Source organism: Oncorhynchus masou, unplaced genomic scaffold (assembly GCF_036934945.1).
Source record: "Oncorhynchus masou masou isolate Uvic2021 unplaced genomic scaffold, UVic_Omas_1.1 unplaced_scaffold_593, whole genome shotgun sequence".
NCBI lineage: Eukaryota > Metazoa > Chordata > Actinopteri > Salmoniformes > Salmonidae > Oncorhynchus > Oncorhynchus masou.
The window spans coordinates 59077-81324 of record NW_027012353.1 but is presented as its reverse complement, the minus strand read 5'-3'; the positions used below and the strand labels follow the sequence as shown (position 1 = coordinate 81324).

Sequence of the window (22248 nt, the reverse complement as noted above, 5' to 3'; positions counted from 1 at the left end):
GCTATATTGTATTTACTTTGCCACCATGGCCTTTTTTTTGCCTTTACCTCCCTTATCTCACCTCATTTGCTCACATCGTATATATAGACTTGTTTCTACTGTATTATTGACTGTATGTTTGTTTTGCTCCATGTGTAACTCTGTGTTGTTGTATGTGTCGAACTGCTTTGCTTTATCTTGGCCAGGTCGCAATTGTATTTTATTTATTTTTTTTATTTCACCTTTATTTAACCAGGTAGGCTAGTTGAGAACAAGTTCTCATTTGCAACTGCGACCTGACCAAGATAAAGCATAGCAGTGTGAACAGACAACACAGAGTTACACATGGAGTAAACAATTAACAAGTCAATAACACAGTAGAAAAAAGGGGAGTCTATATACAATGTGTGCAAAAGGCATGAGGAGGTAGGCGAATAATTACAATATTGCAGATTAACACTGGAGTGATAAATGATCAGATGATCATGTACAGGTAGAGATATTGGTGTGCAAAAGAGCAGAAAAGTAAATAAATAAAAACTGTGGGGATGAGGTAGGTGAAAATGGGTGGGCTATTTACCAATAGATTATGTACAGCTGCAGCGATCGGTTAGCTGCTCAGATAGCTGATGTTTGAAGTTGGTGAGGGAGATAAAAGTCTCCAACTTCAGCAATTTTTGCAATTTGTTCCAGTCACAGGCAGCAGAGTACTGGAACGAAAGGCGGCCGAATGAGGTGTTGGCTTTAGGGATGATCAGTGAGATACACCTGCTGGAGCGCGTGCTACGGATGGGTGTTGCCATCGTGACCAGTGAACTGAGATAAGGCGGAGCTTTACCTAGCATGGCCTTGTAGATGACCTGGAGCCAGTGGGTCTTGCGACGAATATGTAGCGAGGGCCAGCCGACTAGAGCATACAAGTCGCAGTGGTGGGTAGTATAAGGTGCTTTAGTGACAAAACGGATGGCACTGTGATAAACTGCATCTAGTTTGCTGAGAAGAGTGTTGGAAGCAATTTTGTAGATGACATCGCCGAAGTCAAGGATCGGTAGGATAGTCAGTTTTACTAGGGTAAGCTTGGCAGCGTGAGTGAAAGAGGCTTTGTTACGGAATAGAAAGCCGACTCTTGATTTGATTTTCGATTGGAGATGTTTGATATGGGTCTGGAAGGAGAGTTTGCAGTCTAGCCAGACACCTAGGTACTTATAAGTGTCCACATATTCAAGGTCGGAACCATCCAGTGTGGTGATGCTAGACGGGCATGCGGGTGCAGGCAGCGATCGGTTGAAAAGCATGCATTTGGTTTTACTAGCGTTTAAGAGCAGTTGGAGGCCACGGAAGGAGTGTTGTATGGCATTGAAGCTCGTTTGGAGGTTAGATAGCACAGTGTCCAATGACGGCCGAAAGTATATAGAATGGTGTCGCTGCGTAGGGGTGGATCAGGGAATCGCCCGCAGCAAGAGCAACATCATTGATATATACAGAGAAAAGAGTCGGCCCGAGAATTGAACCCTGTGGCACCCCCATAGAGACTGCCAGAGGACCAGACAGCATGCCCTCCGATTTGACACACTGAACTCTGTCTGCAAAGTAATTGGTGAACCAGGCAAGGCAGTCATCCGAAAACCGAGGCTACTGAGTCTGCCGATAAGAATATGGTGATTGACAGAGTCGAAAGCAAGGCAAGGTCGATGAAGACGGCTGCACAGTACTGTCTTTTATCGATGGCGGTTATGATGTCGTTTAGTACCTTGAGTGTGGCTGAGGTGCACCCCGTGACCGGCTCGAAACCAGATTGCATAGCGGAGAAGGTACGGTGGGATTCGAGATGGTCAGTGACCTGTTTGTTGACTTGGCTTTCAAGACCTTAGATAGGCAAGGCAGAATGGATATAGGTCTGTAACAGTTTGGGTCCAGGGGTGTCTCCCCTTTGAAGAGGGGGATGACTGCGGCAGCTTTCAATCCTTGGGGATCTCAGACAATATGAAAGAGAGGGTTGAACAGGCTGGTAATAGGGGTTGCGACAATGGCGGCGGATAGTTTCAGAAATAGAGGGTCCAGATTTTCAATCCCAGCTGATTTATACGGGTCCAGGTTTTGCAGCTCTTTCAGAACATCTGCTATCTGGATTTGGGTAAAGGAGAACCTGGAGAGTCTTGGGCGAGGAGCTGCGGGGGGGGCCGGAGTTGAGAACTTGTTCTCAAATTGCCTACCTGGTTAAATAAATGTGAATTTTTTACAAAAAAAATCTGAATGTCAGTTTACTTTCTCCCACTGTCGGGCCACTGGGCTTCCTCTCACCACCATATTTGGTAGTGAGTGGAAACGGCCAACAGAAAGCTTCACATCCAGTTCACATTTTATCACATCCAGTGAAATATCTGTCTCATTGTTCTATCTGTGGTACATCTAAACACACCACCTTTATTAACTTCTTCTTCTTCTTCTTCTCCAGACTGCTGGAGTCCAGACCCCCACCTACGACCTCTCTTCACCAGTATCCTGGACCAGCTGACATCTATAGAGGAATCGGGCTTCTTCGAGATGCCAGTCGAGTCCTTCCACTCCCTGCAGGACGACTGGAAGATGGAGATTCAGGAGATGTTCGACCAGCTCAGGGTCAAGGAGAAGGTAGCGGGATTCTCAGTCAGCTTTCACAAGATCAGAGGCCTCTGTCGTGGCTGTTTCCACATTATACAATATGGGGCCCACGAGATTTTTTTGTTCTGTCTTGCCAACTTTAATGGTTGTTGAACCAGGCTATGGAGAGTGATATGCTGTAGTGTAATCTATAATCTCCCCCGAAAAACAAAAAAATCTGACCGCAAGTGTTAAATCTCCCCTGACCTCTAACCTCGTCTCCAGGAGCTGAGGTCGTGGGAGGAGGAGCTGAGTCGTGCTGCGCTGCAGCAGAAGAGCCAAGAGGAGGAGCTTAGGAGGAGGGAGCAGGAGCTGGCGGAGAGGGAGATCCACATCCTGGAGAGAGAGCTGAACGTTATCATCCACCAGCTGTATCAGGAGAAACCCCGTGTGGAGAGCAGGCAGGGCAAGTTCAGACGCTCACGGCTCAAACTGAAGGACGGGAACAGGATCAGTCTGCCTTCAGGTACGTATTTTCATCAGTAGGACCGGGCCAGCAATCTGATGTCTGTGGGTCTCACATGCAGGGAGAGGATCCACAATGGCTCTGGGCTACTACCCATTGAAGAGTTGACTGTTTGTGTGCGTTTGAGTGCATCTGTGTCTGAATGTTTGTTTCTGTTTCTATGTGTGAATGCATATTGCCATGGCAAAGAGTGGCTTAACTCCTACAGTTTTAGTGACATATTTATTTAGTTATATATTTATTTAGTTTAGTTATATATTTATATTTATTTAGTTATATATTTATATTTATTTAGTGATATAATTATATTTATTTAGTTATATATTTATTTAGTTTAGTTATATATTTATATTTATTTAGTTATATATTTATATTTATTTAGTTATATATTTATTTAGTTATATATTTATTTAGTTATATATTTATTTAGTTTAGTTATATATTTATATTTATTTAGTTATATATTTATATTTATTTAGTTATATATTTATTTAGTTATATATTTATTTAGTTATATATTTATTTTTATTTTGTTATATATTTGTATTTATTTTGTTATATATTTATATTTATTTAGTTATATATTTATTTAGTTATATATTTATTTAGTTATATATTTATATTTATTTTGTTCTATATTTATATTTATTTAGTTATATATTTATTTAGTTATATATTTATTTAGTTATGTATTTATATTTATTTAGTTATGTATTTATATTTATTTAGTGATATATTTATTTAGTTATATATTTATATTTATTTTGTTATATATTTATATTTATATTTATTTTGTTATATATTTATATTTACATTTACATTTACATTTAAGTCATTTGGCAGACGCTCTTATCCAGAGCGACTTACAAATTGGTGAATTCACCTTATGACATCCAGTGGAACAGCCACTTTACAATAGTGCATCTAAATCATTTAAGGGGGGTGAGAAGGATTACTTTATCCTATCCTAGGTATTCCTTAAAGAGGTGGGGTTTCAGGTGTCTCCGGAAGGTGGTGATTGACTCCGCTGTCCTGGCGTCGTGAGGGAGTTTGTTCCACCATTGGGGGCCAGAGCAGCGAACAGTTTTGACTGGGCTGAGCGGGAACTGTACTTCCTCAGTGGTAGGAGGCGAGCAGGCCAGAGGTGGATGAACGCAGTGCCCTTGTTTGGGTGTAGGGCCTGATCAGAGCCTGGAGGTACTGCGGTGCCGTTCCCCTCACAGCTCCGTAGGCAAGCACCATGGTCTTGTAGCGGATGCGAGCTTCAACTGGAAGCCAGTGGAGAGAGCGGAGGAGCGGGGTGACGGAGAGAACTTGGGAAGGTTGAACACCAGACGGGCTGCGGCGTTCTGGATGAGTTGTAGGGGTTTAATGGCACAGGCAGGGAGCCCAGCCAACAGCGAGTTGCAGTAATCCAGACGGGGAGATGACAAGTGCCTGGATTAGGACCTGCGCCGCTTCCTGTGTGAGGCAGGGTCGTACTCTGCGGATGTTGTAGAGCATGAACCTACAGGAACGGGCCACCGCCTTGATGTTAGTTGAGAACGACAGGGTGTTGTCCAGGATCACGCCAAGGTTCTTAGCGCTCTGGGAGGAGGACACAATGGAGTTGTCAACCGTGATGGCGAGATCATGGAACGGGCAGTCCTTCCCCGGGAGGAAGAGCAGCTCCGTCTTGCCGAGGTTCAGCTTGAGGTGGTGATCCGTCATCCACACTGATATGTCTGCCAGACATGCAGAGATGCGATTTGCCACCTGGTCATCAGAAGGGGGAAAGGAGAAGATTAATTGTGTGTCGTCTGCATAGCAATGATAGGAGAGACCATGTGAGGTTATGACAGAGCCAAGTGACTTGGTGTATAGCGAGAATAGGAGAGGGCCTAGAACAGAGCCCTGGGGGACACCAGTGGTGAGAGAGCGTGGCGAGGAGACAGATTCTCGCCACGCCACCTGGTAGAAGCGACCTGTCAGGTAGGACGCAATCCAAGCGTGGCCGCCGGAGATGCCCAACTCGGAGAGGGTGGAGAGGAGGATTTGATGGTTCACAGTATCGAAGGCAGCCGATAGGTCTAGAAGGATGAGAGCAGAGGAGAGAGTTAGCTTTAGCAGTGCGGAGCGCCTCCGTGATACAGAGAAGAGCAGTCTCCAGTTGAATGACTAGTCTTGAAACCTGACTGATTTGGATCAAGAAGGTCATTCTGAGAGAGATAAGCGGGAGAGCTGGCCAAGGACGGCATGTTCAAGAGTTTTGAGAGAAAAGAAAGAAGGGATACTGGTCTGTAGTTGTTGACATCGGAGGGATCGAGTGTAGGTTTTTTCAGAAGGGGGTGCAACTCTCGCTCTCTTGAAGACAGAAGGGACGTAGCCAGCGGTCAGGGATGAGTTGATGAGCGAGGTGAGGTAAGGGAGAAGGTCTCCGGAAATGGTCTGGAGAAGAGAGGAGGGGATAGGGTCAAGCGGGCAGGTTGTTGGGCGGCCGGCCGTCACAAGAAGCGAGATTTCATCTGGAGAGAGAGGGGAGAAATAGGTCAGAGCACAGGGTAGGGCAGTGTGAGCAGAACCAGCGGTGTCGTTTGACTTAGCAAACGAGGATCGGATGTCGTCGACCTTCTTTTCAAAATGGTTGACAAAGTCATCTGCAGAGAGGGAGGAGGGGGGAGGAGGATTCAGGAGGGAGGAGAAGGTGGCAAAGAGCTTCCTAGGGTTAGAGGCAGATGCTTGGAATTTAGAGTGGTAGAAAGTGGCTTTAGCAGCAGAGACAGCGGAGGAAAATGTAGAGAGGAGGGAGTGAAAGGATGCCAGGTCCGCAGGGAGGCGAGTTTTCCTCCATTTCCGCTCGGCTGCCCGGAGCCCTGTTCTGTGAGCTCGCAATGAGTCGTCGAGCCACGGAGCGGGAGGGGAGGACCGAGCCGGCCTGGAGGATAGGGGACATAGAGAGTCAAAGGATGCAGAAAGGGAAGAGAGGAGGGTTGAGGAGGCAGAATATTTAGTTATATATTTATATTTATTTTGTTATATATTTATTTAGTTATATATTTATATTTATTTTGTTATATATTTATATTTATTTAGTTATATATTTATATTTATTTAGTTATATATTTATATTTATTTAGTTATATATTTATTTAGTTATATATTTATATTTATTTAGTGATATATTTATATTTATTTAGTTATATATTTATTTTGTTATATATTTATTTTGTTATATATTTATATTTATTTTGTTATATATTTATGTTTATTTAGTTATATATTTATATTTATTTAGTTATATGTCCCTATATAAAAATAGCAAAAAAGTTCAAATGCAGGATCAGAGAGAGAGAGAGAGAGGCTTAAACCCCTTCAGTTTTAGTTTCATGTCCCAATATAAAACCAGCAACAAAGTTCAAATGATTGAGTGACAGGTTGGTGCAAAATATGTACCTGTGCTGCGCTGTGTCAGCACCATGGACAGAGTGCACTGGGGGGCTATGGAAAGCCCCTGGGCGGTTAGGTATGACTCCTCTGGGTTTCCATAACAAAATAAATTGAAAGACCTCCGCTTGTAATATTTAGATTTATAAAGGACGGGGTCAAGTTTACAGTTGAACCTGCTTCACTGAACTGTGCCTCACGCCCCACCACTACAGAGTTGAGTTAGCCTCTTAGCTGTAACAGTCGTTAGTGTTATTCGCCATTTTCGCTTGAACCAGCTAATCTGCCACTGCCGCGATGAATATCAGAAAAGAAAACCACGAGGCCGCCATCAAGCCCGGTAGCGAGGACGCTGCCGACCTCCAGCTACGAGGCTTCAACAAGTGTCGCCAGGATAATGGCTCCACAGTCCCTGCTCCAACTGTTCCTGACGATCTTGGAACAGAGGAGCGGGGCCAGGTTAGCCTATAGAATCCTATTACCCAAGATGCATGGTTTTCTGCCCCCCACCCCCCCACCCCCCAAAAAAACATTTCGGTTCCTGAAGATGTGGCACCTCTTGGTCAAAAGCACTCAATGGTCTCCGCATTTGAACTTTATTGTGATACTTATTGTGGTACAGCGTGATATAAACATAATTCAATATAATTCCAATGCTAGAACCCACCCCCCAATTTTTCTTTTTTAAATAAATACAAAAAACAAGTTTATCCTGGGTCTGCTCAAATTGTTCTATTCCCCATATAGTGCACTACTATAGACCAGAGCCCTATTCCCTATATAGTGGTACTAGTATAGACCAGGGCCCTATTCCCTATATAGTGGTACTACTATAGACCAGAGCCCTATTCCCTATATAGTGGTACTAGTATAGACCAGAGCCCTATTCCCTATTTAGTGCACTACTTTAGACCAGAGCCCTATTCCCTATTTAGTGCACTACTTTAGACCAGAGCCCTATTCCCTATTTAGTGCACTACTTTAGACCAGAGCCCTATTCCCTATATAGTGCACTACTATAGACCAGAGCCCTATTCCCTATATAGTGCACTACTTTAGACCAGAGCCCTATTCCCTATTTAGTGCACTACTTTAGACCAGAGCCCTATTCCCTATTTAGTGCACTACTTTAGACCAGAGCCCTATTCCCTATATAGTGCACTACAATAGACCAGAGCCCTATTCCCTATAAAGTGCACTACTTTAGACCAGAGCCCTATTCCCTATATAGTACTTTAGACCAGAGCCCTATTCCCTATATAGTACTGAAGTATCGGCTTTCGGGCCAACAGGCTCAGAGACCCTCAACACTTTAGACTGTTAAATAGCCTTAAGACTGTTAAATAGCTATTAGACTGTTAAATAGCCTTAAGACTGTTAAATAGCTATTAGACTGTTAAATAGCTATTAGACTGTTAAATAGCTATTAGACTGTTAAATAGCTATTAGACTGTTAAATAGCTATTAGACTGTTAAATAGCTATTAGACTGTTAAATAGCTATTAGACTGTTAAATAGCTATTAGACTGTTAAATAGCCTTAAGACTGTTAAATAGCTATTAGACTGTTAAATAGTTATTAGACTGTTAAATAGCCTTAAGACTGTTAAATAGCTATTAGACTGTTAAATAGCTATTAGACTGTTAAATAGCCTTAAGACTGTTAAATAGCTATTAGACTGTTAAATAGCTATTAGACTGTTAAATAGCTATTAGACTGTTATATAGCTAGACTGTTAAATAGCTATTAGACTGTTAAATAGCTATTAGACTGTTAAATAGCTATTAGACTGTTAAATAGCTATCAGACTGTTAAATAGCTATTAGACTGTTAAATAGCTATTAGACTGTTAAATAGCCTTAAGACTGTTAAATAGCTATTAGACTGTTAAATAGCTATTAGACTGTTAAATAGCTATTAGACTGTTAAATAGCCTTAAGACTGTTAAATAGCTATCAGACTGTTAAATAGCTATTAGAATGTTAAATAGCTATTAGACTGTTAAATAGCTATTAGAATGTTAAATAGCTATTAGACTGTTAAATAGCTATTAGACTGTTAAATAGCTATTAGACTGTTAAATAGCTATTATACTTAAATAGCTATTAGACTGTTAAATAGCTATTAGACTGTTAAATAGCTATTAGACTGTTAAATAGTTATTAGACTGTTAAATAGCCTTAAGACTGTTAAATAGCTATTAGACTGTTAAATAGCTATTAGACTGTTAAATAGCCTTAAGACTGTTAAATAGCTATTAGACTGTTAAATAGCTATTAGACTGTTAAATAGCTATTAGACTGTTAAATAGCTATTAGAATGTTAAATAGCTATTAGACTGTTAAATAGCTATTAGACTGTTAAATAGCTATTAGAATGTTAAATAGCTATTAGACTGTTAAACAGCCTTAAGACTGTTAAATAGCTATTAGACTGTTAAATAGTTATTAGACTGTTAAATAGCCTTAAGACTGTTAAATAGCTATTAGACTGTTAAATAGCTATTAGACTGTTAAATAGCCTTAAGACTGTTAAATAGCTATTAGACTGTTAAATAGCTATTAGACTGTTAAATAGCTATTAGACTGTTAAATAGCTATTAGACTGTTAAATAGCTATTAGACTGTTAAATAGCTATTAGACTGTTAAATAGCTATTATACTTAAATAGCTATTAGACTGTTAAATAGCTATTAGACTGTTAAATAGCTATTAGACTGTTAAATAGCTATTAGACTGTTAAATAGCTATTAGACTGTTAAATAGCCTTAAGACTGTTAAATAGCTATTATGTTAAATAGCCTGTTAAATAGTTATTAGACTGTTAAATAGCCTTAAGACTGTTAAATAGCTATTAGACTGTTAAATAGCTATTAGACTGTTAAATAGCCTTAAGACTGTTAAATAGCTATCAGACTGTTAAATAGCTATTAGACTGTTAAATAGCTATTAGACTGTTAAATAGCCATTAGACTGTTAAATAGCTATTAGACTGTTAAATAGCCTGTAGATAGGCTGTATGTAGCCTGTATGTAGCCTGTATGTAGCCTGTAGGTAGCCTGTATGTAGCCTGTAGATAGGCTGTATGTAGCCTGTATGTAGCCTGTATGTAGCCTGTAGGTAGCCTGTATGTAGCCTGTATGTAGCCTGTAGGTAGGCTGTATGTAGCCTGTATGTAGCCTGTATGTAGCCTGTATGTAGCCTGTAGGTAGGCTGTATGTAGCCTGTATGTAGCCTGTATGTAGCCTGTATGAAGGCTGTATGTAGCCTGTATGTAGCCTGTATGAAGCCAGCGATTTACATGACTTGTTTTATTTATATGGACATTGTTGGATTTGTTTGTGCTCTTCTGTCACCCAGATTTTCAACACAAGATCACCGTGCAGGCCTCTCCCTCTCACGATCGATGCAGGAGTTTACTGGGAAGTCTCTCCAGCCCTCCCACCAGTCCCCAGGCCCCGTTACTACCACGCCTCAGAGCCATACAACGTAAACACTATATACCATTTACATTACCTTTGACCTGTAAATTATATATTTTTTTTTAGCAGAAGGTCATATCCTGAGTGACTTACAATCAGCTGAAACTGTATATCCTCCTAGGTGTTGAACATATTTACAGTTCAGCGCATGTTCTGTATTTTTATTTAAACCTTTATTTAACCAGGAAGGTCTCGTTGAGGTTTAAAATCTCTTTTTCAAGAGCGTCCTGGCCAGGATAGGCAGCACCAAGTCATTACAAAAATTACAGACAAAACTACAAAAGTAATCTAGTAAAAAACCATAGAATTCACAAGAGTATACAACGGCAAATTAAAAACATTGACAGGTCAGGGAATCAGTCTCAAGAGCGTCATCAGAGATGGGTATCATTTGGAACCATTATGTATTGTTATTTAATGTTTATTTACCATGTGTAACGAAAACATCTTACTAACCTCAGCCCTCATGACAAAAAAACTAATTCCAAGTTTTTGAGTTTTTTTGGTAAATGTGAACTTCTAAAATGGAGTCTTGTTGCGTGTTTTTTGGTAAATGTAAACTTCTAAAATGGAGTCTTGTTGCGTGTTTTTTGTAAATGTGAACTTCTAAAATGGAGTCTTGTTGCGTGTTTTTTGTAAATGTGAACTTCTAAAATGGAGTCTTGTTTTCCAGTGACTCCTGGAGGTGAGGGGTGTAAAGGTTGGGGCCGATTGGATGAGGAGGAAGAGAAGAGAGGCTCCAGGAAGAAAGGCCGTATCAGGGGCTCACACAGAGAACACAGTGATGATGAGAGGTGAGAGGAGGGGCGAGGCAGGGTGAGGGAGGAAGGGTCGGGTATTGAGCAAGGTGAGGGAGGGTGGGGCAGGGTGAGGGAGGGCGGGGCAGGACCAGGGCAGGGCAGGGTGAGGGAGGACCAGGGCGGGGCAGGGTGAGCGAAGACCAGGGCGTGGCAGGGTGAGGGAGGACCAGGGAGTGGCAGGGTGAGGGAGGACCAGGGTGTGACAGGGTGAGGGAGGACCAGGGCGGGGCAGGGTGACGGAGGGCGGGGCAGGACCAGGGCGGGGCAGGGTGAGGGAGGGCAGGACCAGGGCGGGGCAGGGTGAGGGAGGACCAGGGTGTGGCAGGGTGAGGGAGGACCAGGGTGTGGGAGGACCAGGGTGTGGCAGGGTGAGGGAGGACCAGGGCGGGGCAGGGTGAGGGAGGGCGGGGCAGGACCAGGGCAGGGCAGGGTGAGGGAGGACCAGGGCGGGGCAGGGTGAGCGAAGACCAGGGCGTGGCAGGGTGAGGGAGGACCAGGGCAGGGCAGGGTGAGGGAGGACCAGGGCGGGGCAGGGTGAGGGAGGACCAGGGCGGGCCAGGGTGAGGGAGGGTGGGGCAGGGTGAGGGAGGGCGGGGCAGGACCAGGGCGGGGCAGGGTGAGGGAGGGTGAGGGAGGACCAGGGCGGGGCAGGGCAGGGTAGGGTGAGGTAGGGCAGGACCAGGGCGGGGCAGAGTGAGGGAGGGCGGGGCAGGACCAGGGCGTCTAACCTGATCGCATACATGTTTGTGCTGTCTTGCATGCAACGACCAGTCTACAACAGACCTTAACATGCCACTATTTAGTGGTTCTCTATAGCTCTTTATCTCCTGCCCCGACCAGCAGCAAGGTCCCTCAGGAGGGAAACAGACAGAGGTCCTGCAGCGCCCCAAATCTCCGCAGGTCACCGAGACACAGCCCTGCCATACCAGGGGTACCCAGCCTCACTGAGATGGGTAAGGACTGAAATAGGATTGATACTGATAGCCTACATGCTGACCAGACTGCACGCATGTTGTTTTTTGTCTACCCACACCAGACGCGATATGGACACGGAGATTGAAATATCAAAACAAACTCTGAACCAACTATATTAATTTGGGCACAGGTCGAAAAGCATTAAACATTTATGGCAATTTAGCTAGCTAGCTTGTTGTTGCTAGCTAATTTGTCCTGGGATAAACATTGGGTTGTTATTTTACCTGAAAGGCACCTCTACACTACAATTAATCCACAGATAAAAGGGTAAACTGAGTTAGTTTCTAGTAATCTCTCCTCCTTCAGGCTTCTACTTCTTCGTTGGTCTTTATATGGCGGTTGGCAACCAACTTTAAGGTGCTTTACCACCACCAACTGGACTGGAGTGTGGACCTCAGTTCATCTTTCAATCACCCACGTTGGGTATATGCTCCTAAAAACCAATGAGGAGATGGGAGAGGCGGGACTTGCAGGGCATCAAGCGTCACAAATTGAACCAAGTTCCATATTAGCGCCTGGCTACGCAGACGCTCGTTGACGCTCTCGCGAGCAGTGTGGGTGCAATGATTGAATAACATGTATATGTACATATATTTTTTTGCAACGCTCGAACACGCGACGCAAGCAGTGTGGTCAGCATGTAACAGAGCAAGGTAAGGATATGTACCTTAGCAACTATAATGTAATGTGGTGAAACCCTCTCCTCCCTGTAGAGAATGAAGACTGCTGTTACACCACTGACCCAGGGGCCAACGCATCCCCCAGCCAATCCTACCTCTGCATCCCCTTCCACAAGGAGGGGCCTGTTGCCGATGGTAACGCAGGTGGAGGCGGGGAGTACTACCCTAGTTACCGTAGCACCCAGGCCCCGGACACGCCCCCCAGTAGGAAGAGTCCTGCCGGGCGGGGGAGGTCAGAGCTGGTGCTACTGGGGTGTGGGGCCTTGCTGGCTGCAGTAGGACTGGGCTTCAATATGATGACTCTGGCCCAGCCTGGGACTGGTTCTGGGTCTGGGACTGAGGGGGCTGGGGAAAGCAGCAAGCCACCTCGCTGGGAGGGCTTCTTCCACCGTACAGGGACAGGGGGCCAGAGACGGAGCACCAGTCCCCCCACACGCAAGCTCTTCAGGCGGGGAGGGGACAAGGAGAGCCCCCTGAAGCACTCGGTTGCCACGGTGACGGAGCGGGTCGGAGGCGGACTGTTTCCGTCCTCTCTCACACTGCTGTCACTGTCGTCTGTGTCGGACTGTAATTCTACGCGGTCTCTGTTACGATCTGATAGTGAGGAACTGTTGGTCTACCGCACTGCCTCTCCCCAGGCCCCTGTTCAACCTTCTGTCCAGCCCCACACCTCTGTTCACCCCCAGCCCCAGCATGCCTCACTCAACCCCTTGGTCAACACACACCTGGAGAGCTTCAAGCGTCACCCTCGGCAGTCCCTGACCCCGACCCATCTTCCCTCCGCTCCATCCTCCTCACGCTGCCTTCACCGTACCCCCTCCGACGGAGCCATCGAGACACGCTGCCCTCCAAACTATATCCACCCTTTTCCTTTACACGTCAGAGCAGCTCTGGAGCCTTCAGGTATCTTCACTGTTCTCCTACAGACGGTTTGTTGTTGATCTGCTCCAGCTATATGGCCTGATTCATCCTGTCTTAATATCCCGAGGTGTTCTACAACCGTTTTTCTTTTTCTCTATTCTCAAACAGATGGAGGTCTCAGGGGTCTAAGTGACAACGTAGCCCAGGTTCCCCGGTTGCCAGATCCAAATCTGGTGTTTCCCCCTACACCGCGCCGCCGCTGCCCTCCTGAACGACCCAAAACCCTGGACTTCCTGGTTAGACCACGTCCCTCGCCACGGGTACGCTGCGACGTCTTCCTGGGCCAGTCACCTGGGCGGGGCAGAGGAGGGGGGCAGGGGAATGGAGAGTCCCCAGCCCACACCACCAGCACAGACACCCCTCCCACGGTGGAGTTTGGCAGGGACATGACCGTCCTTCCTACACCCTTGGAGCCCCCAACACCATCCCCAAGGAGGGGACACAGTCTGGAGGCCCCGACACCCTCACCAAGGAGGGGACACCCACTGCTAACCCATCACATGGAGCCCAGAGACATGGAGGTACTAGCCACCCCCATGGAGCCCCCTTACGCCTGCTCAACCTCCCCGCGGCGGAGGGGGGACAGTCTGCTGGACCAACAGGACGAGGAACAATGTCTGGACCCAACCCTCCCACTCTGCAAACCCGAGTCCCAGTTTCCCAAATGTTCCCCGTACCGCTACCGGCCTGGGTTCTTTTCCTAACCTGGTCCAGTCTGGGTTCTGGTCCTCCTCTGGTCCAACCTGGGTTCTGATCCTAACTCGGTCCATCTAGCGCTACCAGCTTGGGTTTTGGTCCTAACCTGGTCCCTCTCGCGCTATTGGCCTGGGTTCTGGTCCTAACCTGGTCCAGTCTGTGTTCTGGCCCTAACCTGGTCCAGCCTGGGTTCTGGTCCTAACCCAGTCTCCGTACTGCTACCAGCCTAACTTTGGATCCTCTCTTAAAAACACCAACAGAATCCTTTCCGAGTCCTAGAAATACACCCAGCCCACACTGTTGCAGAGGAGGAGGTGGGGGGGGACTGGGCCAGCCAGCCCACACTGTTGTAGAGGACGGGGGAGGACTGGGTCAGACCACACTGTTGCAGAGGAGGAGAGGAGGACTGGGCCAGACCACACTGTTGCAGAGGAGGGGGGGAGGACTGGGTCAGACCACACTGTTGCAGAGGTGGGGAGGAGGACTGGGTCAGACCACACTGTTGCAGAGGAGGGGGGGAGGACTGGGTCAGACCACACTGTTGCAGAGGAGGAGAGGAGGACTGGGCCAGACCACACTGTTGCAGAGGAGGGGGGGAGGACTGGGTCAGACCACACTGTTGCAGAGGAGGGGGGGAGGACTGGGTCAGACCACACTGTTGCAGAGGAGGAGAGGAGGACTGGGTCAGACCACACTGTTGCAGAGGACGGGGGAGGACTGGGTCAGACCACACTGTTGCAGAGGACGGGGGAGGACTGGGTCAGACCACACTGTTGCAGAGGAGGGGGGGAGGACTGGGTCAGACCACACTGTTGCAGAGGAGGGGGGGAGGACTGGGTCAGACCACACTGTTGCAGAGGAGGAGAGGAGGACTGGGCCAGACCACACTGTTGCAGAGGAGGGGGAGGACTGGGTCAGACCACACTGTTGCAGAGGAGGGGGAGGACTGGGTCAGACCACACTGTTGCAGAGGAGGAGAGGAGGACTGGGTCAGACCACACTGTTGCAGAGGACGGGGGAGGACTGGGTCAGACCACACTGTTGCAGAGGACGGGGGAGGACTGGGTCAGACCACACTGTTGTAGAGGACGGGGGAGGACTGGGTCAGACCACACTGTTGCAGAGGACGGTGGAGGACTGGGTCAGACCACACTGTTGTAGAGGACGGGGGAGGACTGGGTCAGACCACACTGTTGTAGAGGATCGGGGAGGACTGGGTCAGACCACACTGTTGTAGAGGACGGGGGAGGACTGGGTCAGACCATACTGTTGCAGAGGAAGGGAGGAGGACTGGGTCAGACCACACTGTTGCAGAGGAGGGGGGAGGACTGGGTCAGACCACACTGTTGCAGAGGACAGGGGAGGAATGGGTCAGACCACACTGTTGCAGAGGACAGGGGAGGACTGGGTCAGACCACACTGTTGTAGAGGAGGGGGGGAGGACTGGGTCAGACCACACTGTTGCAGAGGAGGGGTGAGGACTGGGTCAGACCACACTGTTGCAGAGGACAGGGGAGGACTGGGTCAGACCACACTGTTGTAGAGGACGGGGGAGGACTGGGTCAGACCACACTCTTGTAGAGGAGAGGGAGGGGGGCTGGGTCAGACCACACTGTTGTAGAGGAGGGGGGAGGACTGGGTCAGACCGCACTGTTGCAGAGGAGGAGAGGAGGATTGGGCCAGACCACACTGTTGTAGAGGACGGGGGAGGACTGGGTCAGCCCACACTGTTGCAGAGTAGGAGAGGAGGACTGGGTCAGACCACACTGTTGTAGAGGACAGGGGAGGACTGGGTCAGACCACACTGTTGTAGAGGACGGGGGAGGACTGGGTCAGACCACACTCTTGTAGAGGAGAGGGAGGGGGCTGGGTCAGACCACACTGTTGTAGAGGAGGGGGGAGGACTGGGTCAGACCGCACTGTTGCAGAGGAGGAGAGGAGGACTGGGCCTGACCACACTGTTGTAGAGGACGGGGGAGGACTGGGTCAGCCCACACTGTTGCAGAGTAGGAGAGGAGGACTGGGTCAGACTACACTGTTGTAGAGGACGGGGGAGGATTGGGTCAGACCGCACTGTTGCAGAGGACGGGGGAGGACTGGGTCAGACCACACTGTTGTAGAGGACGGGGGAGGATTGGGTCCACTATTAGGCTCTTAGGCTATGGATTGCTCATGTGACAGAATTATATTTTTGTCTGGTCTGAGGAGTTCTTCTCTCACTGCAGACAGGAACCCGGAGCAATATATTTAGGAAGCTGGGACATTGAGGTTTCTGCATCATGATGCATTTTAACATGACACTGCAACATTCTATAGCAGCCATGTTATCTCCCCCATTAACATGACACTACAACATTCTATAACTGCCATGTTATCTCTCCATGAACATGACACTACAACATTCTATAACAGCCATGTTATCTCCCCCATTAACATGACACTACAACATTCTATAACAGCCATGTTAGAACCCCATTAACATGACACTACATCATTCTATAACAGCCATGTTAGAACACATTAACATGACACTACAACATTCTATAACAGCCATGTTATCTCCCCATTAACATGACACTACAACATTCTATAACAGCCATGTTATCTCTCCATTAACATGACACTACAACATTCTATAACAGCCATGTTATCTCCCCCATTAACATGACACTGCAACATTCTATAGCAGCCATGTTATATCTCCATTAACATGACACTACAACATTCTATAACAGACATTATCTCCCCCATTAACATGACACTACAACATTCTATAACAGACATTATCTCCCCCATTAACATGACACAACAACATTCTATAACAGCCATGTTAGAACACATTAACATGACACTACAACATTCTATAACAGCCATGTTATCTCTCCGTTAATATGACACTACAACATTCTATAACAGCCATGTTATCTCCCCTGTTAACATGACACAACAACATTCTATAACAGCCATGTTAGAACACATTAACATGACACTACAACATTCTATAACAGACATGTTAGAATACATTAACATGACACTACAACATTCTATAACAGACATTATCTCCCCCATTAACATGACACTACAACATTCTATAACAGACATTATCTCCCCCATTAACATGACACTACAACATTCTATAACAGACATATTATCTCTCCATGAACATGACACTACAACATTCTATAACAGACATTATCTCCCCCATTAACATGACACTACAACATTCTATAACAGACATTATCTCCCCCATTAACATGACACTACAACATTCTATAACAGACATATTATCTCTCCATGAACATGACACTACAACATTCTATAACAGACATATTATCTCCCCCATTAACATGACACTACAACATTATATAACAGCCATGTTAGAACACATTAACATGACACTACAACATTCTATAACAGACATTATCTCCCCCATTAACATGACACTACAACATTCTATAACAACCATGTTATCTCCCCCATTAACATGACAATACAACATTCTATAACAGACATATTATCTCCCCGTTAACATGACACTACAACATTATATAACAGCCATGTTAGAACACATTAACATGACACTACAACATTCTATAACAGCCATGTTAGAACCCCATTAACATGACACTACAACATTCTATAACAGCCATGTTAGAACCCCATTAACATGACACTACAACATTCTATAACAGACATTATCTCCCCCATTAACATGACACTACAACATTCTATAACAGACATTATCTCCCCCATTAACATGACACTACAACATTCTATAACAGACATATTATCTCCCCCATTAACATGACACGACAACATTCTATAACAGACATATTTTCTCCCCCATTAACATGACACTACAACATTCTATAACAGCCATGTTAGAACCCCATTAACATGACACTACAACATTCTATAACAGCCATGTTAGAACCCCATTAACATGACACTACAACATTCTATAACAGCCATGTTAGAACCCCATTAACATGACACTACAACATTCTATAACAGACATATTATCTCCCCCATTAACATGACACTACAACATTCTATAACAGCCATGTTAGAACACATTAACATGACACTACAACATTCTATAACAGACATTATCTCCCCCATTAAAATGACACTACAACATTCTATAACAGACATTATCTCCCCCATTAACATGACACTACAACATTCTATAACAGACATATTATCTCCCCCATTAACATGACACTACAACATTCTATAACAGACATTATCTCCCCCATTAACATGACACTACAACATTCTATAACAGACATATTATCTCCCCCATTAACATGACACTACAACATTCTATAACAGACATTATCTCCCCGTTAACATGACACTACAACATTCTATAACAGACATTATCTCCCCCATTAACATGACACTACAACATTCTATAACAGACATATTTTCTCCCCCATTAACATTACATGGAGAATATTTAACCCATGCTATGTCACTGAACGTCTAGAATTTAAAACAATATTCAACCTTCTAAAAGTTGGACCTACTCTTTAAATATATGGCTCTGGTCCTGTTTGTCCATTATTAAAGTGGAACTGGCAGCTAATTTTAGTTACTTTGCAGATATGAAACAAACAGACAATCATAATATCAGTCAAAAAATATCAACTTCCCAGTTCATGCTACAAAACCAACATTATAAAAAATAGGTACTATATTTGACTCAATTTTCCATGACGTACACTAAGGCATTGTTGTCAGAATAGAGGGATGCAGTTCAATACATGATTAATATAATTCACCAATACATTTCTTGGTGGTCAAAAAAAAAATAGCTATCAGGTTGTAAATCACAGCTTGTACATTGTTGTCAGAATAGATGGATGTCTGCCACCACCCATTCATCTGCCCCCACCCATTCATCTGCCTCCACCCATTCATCTGCCCCCACCCATTCATCTGCCTCCACCCATTCGTGATGCACTGTTTCAGTTTCAATTACTCAATATTTGACAAAAATAGACTAATGTAACTAAGGCTAATGACAATGCAATCAAACTAGCAAGGGCAACGGTCACAAGTCAGTCATAACATGGCTAATAGGTTAGCGTATCTATTGGTAGGGCAACGATCACAAGTCAGTCATAACATGGCTAATAGGTTAGTCTATTGGTAGGGCAACGATCACAAGTCAGTCATAACATGGCTAATAGGTTAGCGTATCTATTGATAGGGCAACGATCACAAGTCAGTCATAACATGGCTAATAGATTAGCGTATCTATTGGTAGAGCAACGATCACAAGTCAGTCATAACATGGCTAATAGGTTAGCGTATCTATTGGTAGGGCAACGATCACAAGTCAGTCATAACATGGCTAATAGGTTAGCGTATCTATTGATAGGGCAACGATCACAAGTCAGTCATAACATGGCTAATAGGTTAGCGTATCTATTGGTAGGGCAACGATCACAAGTCAGTCATAACATGGCTAATAGGTTAGCGTATCTATTGATAGGGCAACGATCACAAGTCAGTCATAACATGGCTAATAGATTAGCGTATCTATTGATATGCAAGTGAAAAACACAGGGCCTGACATTAGCTAGCTATCTGCTGGGAGGATATCATGTCATTGGAGGAGTGAGTAACCTCTTTACCCCCCCCCCCATCCTCATTTTTTGGTGGCCACAGCTTGAGAGACACAGGTGTCATTTTGTTAGCTAGCAAGAAATTAAAAAAATTGCTTCGCTAGCTAGCTATGCTGAACTTGAATGACTGGTATCCAGTTAGCATATCTCTTGCGTTTTGTAAATTCACTCTGGCTATCTACTCCGATTTTTAGAGCACTCTCGTCTGAGTGAATTGTCTGAGAGCGCAGAATAACTGATGAATGTACGAATGCGCAACACCCGCTGAATATGACCGGTGTCTGTAAACCTTTGCAAAAAAAAGCATAAATAAATTGTTGCCAGCAGCAGAGTTACAGTCACGAACCCAGAGCGCACGCTAACACACTGGGGGCAGTTTACGAAGCCAGAGCGCACGCTAACACACTAGAGGCAGTTTACGAACCCAGAGCGCACGCTAACACACTGGAGGCAGTTTACGAACCCAGAGCGCACGCTAACACACTAGAGGCAGTTTACGAACCAGAGCGCACGCTAACACACTAGGAGGCAGTTTACAAAGCCAGAGCGCACGCTAACACACTAGAGGCAGTTTACGAACCCAGAGCGCACGCTAACACACTGGAGGCAGTTTACGAAGCCAGAGCGCACGCAAACACACTAGAGGCAGTTTACGAACCCAGAGCGCACGCTAACACACTGGGGGCAGTTTACGAAGCCAGAGCGCACGCTAACACACTGGAGGCAGTTTACGAACCCAGAGCGCACGCTAACACACTAGAGGCAGTTTACGAACCCAGAGAGCACGCTAACACACTGGAGACAGTTTACGAACCCAGAGCGCACGCTAACACACTAGAGGCAGTTTACAAAGCCAGAGCGCACGCTAACACACTAGAGGCAGTTTACGAAGCCAGAGCGCACGCTAACACACTAGAGGCAGTTTACGAAGCCAGAGCGCACGCTAACACACTGGGGGCAGTTTACGAAGCCAGAGCGCACGCTAACACACTAGAGGCAGTTTACAAAGCCAGAGCGCACGCTAACACACTGGAGGCAGTTTACGAACCCAGAGCGCACGCTAACACACTAGAGGCAGTTTACGAATCCAGAGCGCACGCTAACACACTGGAGGCAGTTTACGAACCCAGAGCGCACGCTAACACACTAGAGGCAGTTTACGAAGCCAGAGAGCACGCTAACACACTGGAGGCAGTTTACGAACCCAGAGCGCACGCTAACACACTAGAGGCAGTTTACGAACCCAGAGCGCACGCTAACACACTGGAGGCAGTTTACAAAGCCAGAGCGCACGCTAACACACTAGAGGCAGTTTACAAAGCCAGAGCGCACGCTAACACACTAGAGGCAGTTTACGAAGCCAGAGCGCACACTAACACACTAGAGGCAGTTTACGAAGCCAGAGCGCACGCTAACACACTGGGGGCAGTTTACGAAGCCAGAGCGCACGCTAACACACTGGAGGCAGTTTACGAAGCCAGAGCGCACGCTAACACACTGGAGGCAGTTTACAAAGCCAGAGCGCACGCTAACACACTGGAGGCAGTTTACGAACGCATCCTTAGTTGTCAATCAAATGCATTTGTCATAGATCAAATGGGTGGGAAGGCAAGTTCCCATTCAGTTCTCAAAGCGTGCGTCAATCGGCAGGCATCCTGCAGAAGTACGAGCAGGCTACTATTCCCCATCGTTTATAGGTGCAATTCTGACAACCAACGAGCTGAACAATGTTATCCAATGTTCCCTCTTTAGACTTGAGCTCATCTCGCTCTGGCGAGCATTAGTTGTTGATCTTGTTGTTGATGATGTGTATAACTGAGGGAGAGAGAGCCTACCTGTTCATGGTTGTTGATGTGTATAACTGAGGGAGAGAGAGCCTACCTGTTCATGGTTGTTGATGTGTATAACTGAGGGAGAGAGAGGCTATCTGTTCATGGTTGTTGATGTGTATAACTGAGGGAGAGAGAGAGCCTATCTGTTCATGGTTGTTGATGTGTATAACTGAGGGAGAGAGAGCCTACCTGTTCATGGTTGTTGATGTGTATAACTGAGGGAGAGAGAGCCTACCTGTTCATGGTTGTTGATGTGTATAACTGAGGGAGAGAGAGCCTACCTGTTCATGGTTGTTGATGTGTATAACTGAGGGAGAGAGAGCCTACCTGTTCATGGTTGTTGATATGTATAACTGAGGGAGAGAGAGCCTACCTGTTCATGGTTGTTGATGTGTATAACTGAGGGAGAGAGAGGCTACCTGTTCATGGTTGTTGATGTGTATAACTGAGGGAGAGAGTTACCTGTTCATGGTTGTTGATGTGTATAACTGAGGGAGAGAGAGCCTACCTGTTCATGGTTGTTGATATGTATAACTGAGGGAGAGAGAGCCTATCTGTTCATGTGTATAACTGAGGGAGAGAGAGCCTATCTGTTCATGTGTATAACTGAGGGAGACGTAGCCTATCTGTTCATGGTTGTTGATGTGTATAACTGAGGGAGAGAGAGGCTACCTGTTCATGGTTGTTGATGTGTATAACTGAGGGAGAGAGAGCCTACC

General features: G+C 45.7%; 1 protein-coding gene across 1 annotated transcript in view; it reads left to right on the top strand.

Moving 5' to 3' along the window:
- LOC135536304 (mitogen-activated protein kinase kinase kinase 9-like) overlaps positions 1 to 14215 on the top strand; it is a 66605-nt gene extending 52390 nt beyond the window's left edge. Inside the window, exons 6-12 of the mRNA XM_064962661.1 lie at positions 2435 to 2610; positions 2845 to 3085; positions 9868 to 9996; positions 10663 to 10783; positions 11630 to 11742; positions 12478 to 13347; positions 13474 to 14215. Coding sequence (XP_064818733.1) covers positions 2435 to 2610; positions 2845 to 3085; positions 9868 to 9996; positions 10663 to 10783; positions 11630 to 11742; positions 12478 to 13347; positions 13474 to 14069 — 2246 coding nt within the window. The 3' untranslated portion in view covers positions 14070 to 14215. The remainder of the gene's footprint in view (positions 1 to 2434; positions 2611 to 2844; positions 3086 to 9867; positions 9997 to 10662; positions 10784 to 11629; positions 11743 to 12477; positions 13348 to 13473) is intronic.
- Positions 14216 to 22248: the final 8033 nt, after the last annotated feature.